At 36.8% G+C, this 9,060-nt stretch overlaps 1 protein-coding gene across 1 annotated transcript in view; it reads left to right on the forward strand.

The window, feature by feature from the left end:
• Positions 1 to 8,099, forward strand: part of SUCO (SUN domain containing ossification factor) — a 53,017-nt gene extending 44,918 nt beyond the window's left edge. The window contains exons 21-22 of the mRNA XM_021718843.1: positions 5,082 to 5,137; positions 6,094 to 8,099. Coding sequence (XP_021574518.1) covers positions 5,082 to 5,137; positions 6,094 to 6,537 — 500 coding nt within the window. The 3' untranslated portion in view covers positions 6,538 to 8,099. The remainder of the gene's footprint in view (positions 1 to 5,081; positions 5,138 to 6,093) is intronic.
• The last annotated feature ends 961 nt before the right edge of the window (positions 8,100 to 9,060 follow it).

Raw genomic sequence — 9,060 nt, forward strand, 5'->3', positions numbered from 1 at the left:
CAGTGCTTCTCAGTCCTCTCCCCAATCCCATGTAGGTGGGACAGGCTGGCTAGAGGGAGCTGGAGTTGAGTATATCTCTTTCCCCAGGTAGGTTAGACTCTGTTGAAAAACCCTAGCAGGTTAGACTGGCATAAAATAGTTTCTCCTGAGGCCAGACCTTGTTAACATAGTGGTTTGGTGTATTGTAAGATGGCGTGAGGACCTGGCAGTGCTCCTGGAGGTAAAATTCTTATGATTTCCCCCCACCCCCATGACTGGATCGCCTGGAGTTTTTAACTCACAGTCTTGTCCACACTGAGTCTTCAGTAATTCATCAGTTACAGTTCAGGTTTCCATACCCTGGTGCTGGTTTCCTCAGCAGTTTCTGCTTCAGGGATTTTGCTCCAATAAATTGTGATTCTCACCGGGCTTGATGGCTCAGCCTGTAATCCCGCGCCTTTGGGAGGCTGAGGTGAGTGAATTGCCTGAGCCCGCGGGTTCGAGACCCACCTGGGCAGCGAGACCTCATCTCTACAATAAATCAAAAAATCAGCCGGGCGTGGTAGCACATGCCTGTAATTCCGGCTATTCAGAAGGCTGAGGCGGAAGGATCGCCAGAGCCCAGCAGGTGAGGCTGCGGTGGCTGGGAGCGGCCACTGCACTCCAGTCTGGGCGATCAAGTGAGACTCCCAACTCAAACGATCGAGTGAGACTCCCAACTCAAAAAAAAAAAAAAATTAGTTGTGATTCTCTGTATCCACCTAGCTGTCTTTCCAATTTTGGAGTAATGGTTCACCCTGTGACCTCACATCTTTGATAGACCAGAGGAGTTTTTAGTGTTTCAGTTTGTTCAGCTTTTTACTTGTTAGGACGGAGTGACAACCTCTAAACTTCTTACATGCTGGACCAGAAACTGCAAATTACTAGATTTTTATATAAGTAATCTTTTTCCTGGAATAGCTTATTTGTAGGTGATTTCTTATTTTCTGTCAACATCAGCACATATTCTAAGAATAAAGACAATTTTGTTGTTTTCTTTCCGATCCTTATAGCATTTCCTTTGCTTTTTTAGCTGTGATGGATGACGTTTTCAGCATTGATAAATACAAGTGGTTGACAGGCATCTCTGTCTTGTTCCTAAAGGGAAAGCCTACAGTGTTTTACACTTACATAATATATAGTGTTTTATACTATAATAAACTTACATTTAATATTACAATATTGTCATAAGTGTTTTGTAGATACCCTTTATTTGAGAAAGTACTTCTCTATTCCTAGTTTGCTAATAGTTCCTGTCACCCATGAATCTGTTTAATTTTGCCAAAAAAAATTTTTTTTTTTTTTTTTTTTTTGTATTTTAAATTTGTCACTCAGTCGCCCAGAGTGGAGTGCAGTGGCCGCTCCCGGCCACCGCAGCCTTGACCTGCTGGGCTCTGGCGATCCTTCCACCTCAGCTTTCCAAGTAGCTGGAACTACAGGGGCGCGCTACTATGCCCGGCTAATTTTTGATTTATTGTAGAGATAAGGTTTCGCCAAGTTGCCCAGGTGGGTCTTGAACTGGCGGGCTCAGGCAATTCACTCATCTCGGCCTCCTAAAGCTCGGGATTACAGGCTGAGCCACCGAGCCCGGCCACCAAATATTTTTAAGCATCTTTTGAGATTCCATTTTTATTATGTTATAAAAATGAATTATATTTAGTTGATTTTCTAATGTTAAACTGATGTTGCATTCTTAAACACATTTGGTCATGATTGTGAATTTTATACTGTATGTGTTGTTTTTACATAATTTTATTAGATAATTATTTAAGGATTGACATGTAGCATTTTATTTCTCATGTTTGGTTTTGGAACATAATTTATAAAAATGGATGATGCTCTCCCTTTTTTTGGTTCTCAGGAGGAATGTTTGGGATTATAATGTTTTGTTTTGTTTTTTTTTGAGTTGGAATCTCGCTCTGTCACCCAGACGGGAGTGCAGTGGCATGCTCCCAGCCACCGCAGCCTCAACCTGCTGGGCTCCGTGATCCTTCTGCCTCTACCTTCCAAGTAGCTGGAACTACAGGCACGCGCTACCACGCCCGGCTAATTTTTTTGTTTTATTGTAGAGATGAGGTCTCGGCCAAGTTGCCCAAGCGGGTCTCGAACCCGCGGGCTCAGGCAATTCACTCACCTCGTCCTCCCAAGGCACAGGATTACAGGCGGAGCCACCGAGCCCGGCAATTATTTCTTTTTTAAATTAGTAAAGTCCTTGTCGGTCTGGAGTTTTCTTTCAAAGAGGATTTTGGAGCCTTTAACTCAGGTTATAGGAACTGGGGTTTCTTGTTACATTACAAAATCCAGAATTTGTCCATTTCATCTAAATGTTAAAATTTATTAGCACGAAAGTGTTCTTTTACCTGTTAACTGTTCTTTTTTTTTCTTCAAGATTTTTTGTTGGGGAGGAAGTGGATATTTCCCATTTACTGCCATTAGTTTGGAAATTGTACATTGTTTTTGTTTTTTTACTCGTTACCTTAGAAATTACAAGTAACTTGTTAAAGTTTAAAGTTAATCAATACTTTTACTTCCTCCTCAACAATACAAAGATCTGAAAACTGTTACTTATTCCCCACTTCTAACTTATATGTTGTTGTTCTTGCATATTTTAATTTTTTTTCTGCTTAATTTTAACTCAGCAGGGTATTATTATTTACTTAATGTTTATTTCAATTTACGTACACATTTAATAATTTCCTTATTCTTTGGACCTTTCATTTGTCATCAGTTTTTTATTAGTCTCCTTTGTTGTTCTTTAATCCTGTTTGAGATTTATTTAGGTCTTTGTGTCTCTGGATTGCTAGGTATCTTTTATCAGTACTAGATAATTCTTAGCCATTATTTTCCCCTAAAAATACTACTACTGCCCCATTCTCTTTTAGATTCTCAAGTTTTGTTAAACATGTTAGTTCTTTTCTCCATGTCCTCTTTGTCTTGTAAACTTTCCATCTTTTTTCCTTTTTGTGTTGTATTTTGGATGATTTCTTCTGTCTTCCAGGCCAAGTTTTCAGCTCTATCTAGTTTGTTACTAAATTTATTTATTGACTTTTTAATGTCAGTTATTGTTACCATTTCTAGGAGTCTTTTTTGTTGTTTGTTTTATGTTTCTTGCAGATATTTTCAAGCTTTTTTATTTAGACATAGTAAGCATAAGTATCTTTATGTTTGATAATTCTAATATCTTAAACTTTTTGTAAAACTGTTCATTGTCTTTGTAGGCTCTTACTCAAGGTGCATTGTATCTTTGTGTGCTACTCTTTCTCTTTAAAGGATTATTATAGGGATAATTTGAGAGCTAGATTATAGGTTCTTATTCCAAGGGGAATTTCAGTTTGCTTTACATTCATGTAATACTTCACATTCATGGTTTGAGGTTTGTTGGGCCACCAGGTGAGGGAACTTTGGACTGTAAGTCCATGCGTGGCTTCATTCTTTCCCTGAGGACATAGTCCTTGGGAGTTTCAGTTTACTGAATGGAGAGAGAGGTTATCTTACTAGACTACTACTTTGGATCGGCTGTGGAATCTGAATCTGATCCATTCCCTTATCAGAACCAAAGTTTGTATATTTTTGCTTTGGTAAATACTCTCAAGACACACATGACTTTTATGTTTCACTTTACTGTCTGGGTTCCTGCTTTTCTTTCATTTTTGGCCTGGGAATTACTTAACTTTCTTGGCAGCTCTTCAATGCTTTTAGTGATTTTTGAAAATCCATCATATTTAGTTGCTTTCATTGGAGAGGTTGTCTGAATAACATAACCATTCAAAGAAGTAGTGATTTCAAAAGAAAAAAAGGCTATTTAAGATTAGTAATCTGGATTGGGCTAGGTGATTTACACCTATAATCCCAGCACTTTGGGAGGCCGAGGTGAGAGGATTACCTGAGCCCTGCAGGACAACTTGGCGAGACTTCATCTCTACAATAAAATAAAAAAATTAGCTGGGCATGGTGTCGCATGCCTGTAATTCCAGCTACTTGGAAGGCTGAGGCGGAAGGATCGTCTGAGCCCAGCAAGTTGAGGCTACAGTAATCGGGAGCATGCTACTGCACTGTAGCCTGGGTGACAGAGTGAGACTCTGACTCAAAAAAGAAAAAAATAAGATTAGTAATCTGATAGAAATGACTATTCAGAAGAATACTTTGATATTTTCATGGTTGAAGGCTTTCTTAAGAAATTTCTAGGATATACTGTAAAAAATTACAATTGGCCAAATTGTGTTATGAATAAATGTCCCGTATGTAAAACTTTTGCAGTGAATTTCCTATGTATAAACTCCTCTCTATCAGACCTTAAATTGTTTACTTTTAATGGGTTAATAGGATTAAAATCTCATTGCCTCTCTTTTATGTATGTGTTCATTTTGTCATTGTGGGAGTATCTTGAATGTGCTTAGAGTAATGAAATCAGAAAGTTGGAACTAAAATTAATAGATCTGATTAACTCACCATGCCAAAAATGGTTATTCATTATTGCTTGTTAATAAGCGTGCATGGTAAAGCTATCTTTAGGTTTTGGAGTTCATAGTTTTGATCACAGTAATAAATAGTTGGAAAAAATTTTATTGAGTCTCTCTTTGTGTATGTTTCTCTGACTGGCTTTCGTGTATGGTCACAACTGTTTGTACGTTGTTAATCCACCTTTGTGACCCAGTGCAGAGGTTAGTCTTGTAGAGAGAGATTCAGATGATCTGTAGGTTTGCTCTTAGCTAATCCAGGAATATTATTTTTCTCATCAGGCAAGAGAGTAGGGCTGAGCCCAAAGAAGGATCCTTACTGTGTTGGTTGATAACCAGCTATTAGTTAACAAGGAAGTATAGTTATGTATACTAAGTTATTTTACAGTTGGTATGTATAAAAATGTGACAAAAAGGGATAGTTATTTGAAGATGACCAATTAAACCCCAAATAAAAGTAGTACCATCTCCCACCTTGCCTCTTTTTTTTCATAGTTAACCTGATGCAAACTCATCGGTTCTATTACTATGAGATAATCACTTTTTTAAATTGTTTAATCATAGCATAATCCACTTTTCATTTTTCATCCGCTTTTTTTCTTACAGTAGATCCAAGTGATTTGTACATCGTAGAGCCTCTTAAGTTTTCTCCAGAAAAAAAGGTAATATTTTGTTTCTTTTTAAGTTTATCAGTATGTTATATGATAATATATGAAGAAATAGTTTGAAATTTTTAACAAAATCTTAAAGAGGTCTTTAACTTACTGTTTATTTTTTTATGATAATGGTGTAAATAAACTTTGACAAGGGTAAGCAAACTGCGACCCACAGGCCATATGTGGCCTATTTTGTATGGGTCAGGAGCCAAGAAGGGTTTTCTCATTGTTAAAGGGCTATAAAATAAAACCAAGAAGAATATTTACTGTCTGACCCTTTATAGAAAAAATTTGCTTATCCTTGGATGACAGTCATTATTTATTGAGTATCTAATGTATGCCAGGTAACCTCACAACAACCTGAAGATGGTATTATTTTCATTTTTTAAAAATAAAACACTGAAACTCAATGCATTTATGATATTTTGGCTACAGTCTGTGCTTTTTCATTTTACTTTTCAAATTAAATTGTACTCATTTTGATTAGCAGGCATTGTTTCTGGGTGAAAGAACTTGGGGTTCATAGCCAAATAGCCCAAGACTGAATCCCCAACAGGCCACTTACTACTTTGTAACTTGGGCAAAGAACCAAACCTCTGACCCTTGGTTTTCTCATTGAAGAACCAGGAATAAAGTGCCAACCTTTCAGGGTTAATAACTAAGATATAGATGAAAGCAATCTGTATAATACCTAGCACATTTTTTAGGTGTTGGTTATCACTCCCTAAATCTGTATTCACGGGTAGAGGTAAACAGTTTAAAGAGTTTTGACTGAGTAGTATTTACACAACGGGAAGGTGATGACACAGAACATAACAGTGTGTGGTGTGTGTATGCAGTCTATAATACTGTTCTACTTTTCACCAGGAGGTGGCACTTTCTTCCACTAGCTCAGCTCTCTAGATGTTTTTGATTAAGGCCACCGAAAGGTCTCATTTCTGTTTCTTTTGTTTGTATTACAGAAAAAACGCTGCAAGTACAAAATTGAAAAAATCGAGACTATAAAACCTGCAGATCCATTGCACCCTATAGCTAATGGAGACATAAAGGGAAGGAAGCCCTTTACGAACCAGAGAGATTTTTCTAATATGGGAGAAGTTTATCACTCTTCTTATAAGGGTCCTCCATCTGAAGGAAGCTCAGAAACTTCATCACAGTCAGAAGAGTCCTATTTTTGTGGCATTTCAGCTTGTACAAGTCTGTGCAATGGACAGTCTCAAAAGACAAAACCTGAGAAGAGGGCTTTAAAACGAAGACGATCTAAAGTCCAAGACCAAGGAAAATTGATAAAAACTCTAATACAGACTAAGTCAGGATCATTGCCGAGCCTGCATGACATAATTAAAGGAAACAAAGAGATCACTGTGGGAACATTTGGTGTTACAGCAGTCTCGGGACATATCTAAAATTAACTGAACTTTTCATACTGGAGACTTTTTTTGTTCTTTGAAGAACAGTCTGTGGTATTTGAAGGGTTTGGGGGAGGGAGAAAATATTAATGGGAAAAGTATTCAGAAATTTTGGTTCCTGCCTTTTTAAAAAGTAATGAGATTATGTCAGTTTTGGTTAATGAGCTGCAGTTTTACAAGGCTGATCACTTCCTACAAGGACAATGGTAGACATTTTATAAAGATGTTTTTTTCACAGATTAATTACTGGGACAAAAGTAATTTGGAAGCCCAGTTCCTTAGGTGGGATAGGAATGAAAGCCTAATCCTCTTCCTTTAGCTTTGTTCCTATTTCTTGCACCTCCCCATATTTATGTGCCTTTTGTCTATTTATAATGCCACTGGAAGAGGAGGGAGAACTTTTTCTGTCATTTGATTTCTTTTTTAACTTTGTTAGGCTTTTGCAGCTGCAAACACTACGAGGCTAAAAGGTGGTCTGTGCCCGAAGCTCAGCACTGTGGGTGAGACAGTGCAAAGATCCTGAAGACTTGCCAGCTAGATCTGTTTTGCAAACTCACTGGAAACAAACACTTGGCCAGAATGTTTAAGTCTGTCCTTTCTAGGTGAATGGTGATGTTATCAATGTTATTTTCATTTGACTTACTTGGACTGGGTTACTTTTTTGTTAGTTATTAACTCAGAGAAGAAAAAACTTTCTTGCAAATAACAGGTATTCGCAGACAAATTTTTGATAAATTCACCTTTTAAACACATTTAACCACTTGTGAAGGTTTTCTTTAGCCACATTACATTTTAAACATTCGCAAAAACACTAATCCTTCAGACTTTCACATCACTGTTTTTTATTACTATAAATATAAAATTTAAAGGTTTGGCAAATGAGTCCAGGTTGCATATGATATAATCACTGCCTATGTACATATGCACAGATCCAGCTAGTGAGTTCGTCAAGCCTTCTCTGATTGGTGAAGTCTAAAGAGATTACTATTCCTTGATGTTTGCTTCGCATTGGCTACAAATGTGCAGAGGTATACATGTGTGATGTCAGTGTCTTCATTTGTCTTTTTTTCCTTTAAAAAATAATTGGCAGTCACTGTATTTGAATAAAATGATTTCTTAGTGTGTGATTGTATGATTGTACAATGAGTGAAAGTGGAACATGTTTCTTTTTAAAAAGGAGAATTGACCATTTTGTGTTGTGAGATTTAAGTTATAACTTATTGAGCACTTTTAGTAATAACTGTTTGTAAACTTGTCTAATACCTCTCTTGGGTATTGTTTGTAATGTGACTTATTTAAAACCTTTATTTGTTTAAGTTGCTGCTTTAGGTTAACAGTATGTTATAGAAGTTTTAAATTTTCTTTCCATTCTGCACAATTAGTCATTCAGAGCAAGAGGGCCTGATTTATAGAAGCCCCTTGAAAAGAGGTCCAGATGAGCGAAGGAGTTACATGATCTGTGTGTTGTGGAAAGAGGACTTTCAGTGTGTAACTACGGAGCTGTAGTGCCATTAGAAACTGTGAATTTCCAAATAAATCTGAACACTTGTCTTTATTAATTACTGACTCTTGTCTTTTGAAAGAGAACTCACAAGTTTATTATTAACCTTTGAATAGAAATTTAAGTTTTTTTCATTCTTAAAGCTAAATATAGCAACATCACATTGCAGCCAACTGTAAAATGATTATACTTTCACAAAAACATTTTTCTCCCTGTACGTTCACAATTTCCCCTTTTCAAACACTAAAATAACTGTTTTGAATTTTTATTTAGTAGCACAGTTTTTTTAGTAGTGTGTGCTGTTCTCATACTAGGTGCCATCTTTCAGACGATGAACTTTTTAAGCGTTTCTATATCTACAGAAAGCATAACATTTTACAGTTTGGGGGTTATTTTTCTTCTCTCAGATTATAACTATATGGGGGAAAAAAAACTTAAGGAGTGAGAATTCTTGCCAGTATATTTGTATCCAGTAAGCAAAAACTCTCTGTCTCTGTCTTTCTCTGTCTCTTTCTCTCTTCCTCTTCTCCCCCCCTCCCCCCTCCTCTCCCCTCCCCCATTCTTTTCCCCTCCTCTCCGTCTAAGACGTTTTAATTTAATATTTATTGAAGTTATGTATGCACATAATTTGAGAAAGTAAATAGTTCTACAAAGCTGTATGTAGAAACAGCAGTCCTCTGCTCCAGACTGTCATCCCCGCAGCACCACCGCTATCCACCTTCCCCACCAAGGAGTGAGCTCTTGCTTCTTGTAGCAACCATTTTAAATTCTGTGTGTCCAATTATTGTGCTTATCTTGCTGCTTATTGATTTTTCATTTTTAGATGTGTGTCACTTTGAGTATATAAATTTGAGGGCATGGATAGTAGTCAGATATAAACTTGTATTTGTTAACCTAATTGAATAAATCAATTTAAAGGCACAATATATTAAGTAACATGTCAGCATTAAAATACTGCTTTTTCAAGTCTACATTTCAAGAACAAAGTTACTAAAAACCTCACATGCAATATCTAATGT

The sequence above is a fragment of the Carlito syrichta genome, unplaced genomic scaffold, assembly GCF_000164805.1.
Source record: "Carlito syrichta isolate Samal-C Ts95f unplaced genomic scaffold, Tarsius_syrichta-2.0.1 Scaffold313876, whole genome shotgun sequence".
NCBI classification, from domain to species: domain Eukaryota; kingdom Metazoa; phylum Chordata; class Mammalia; order Primates; family Tarsiidae; genus Carlito; species Carlito syrichta.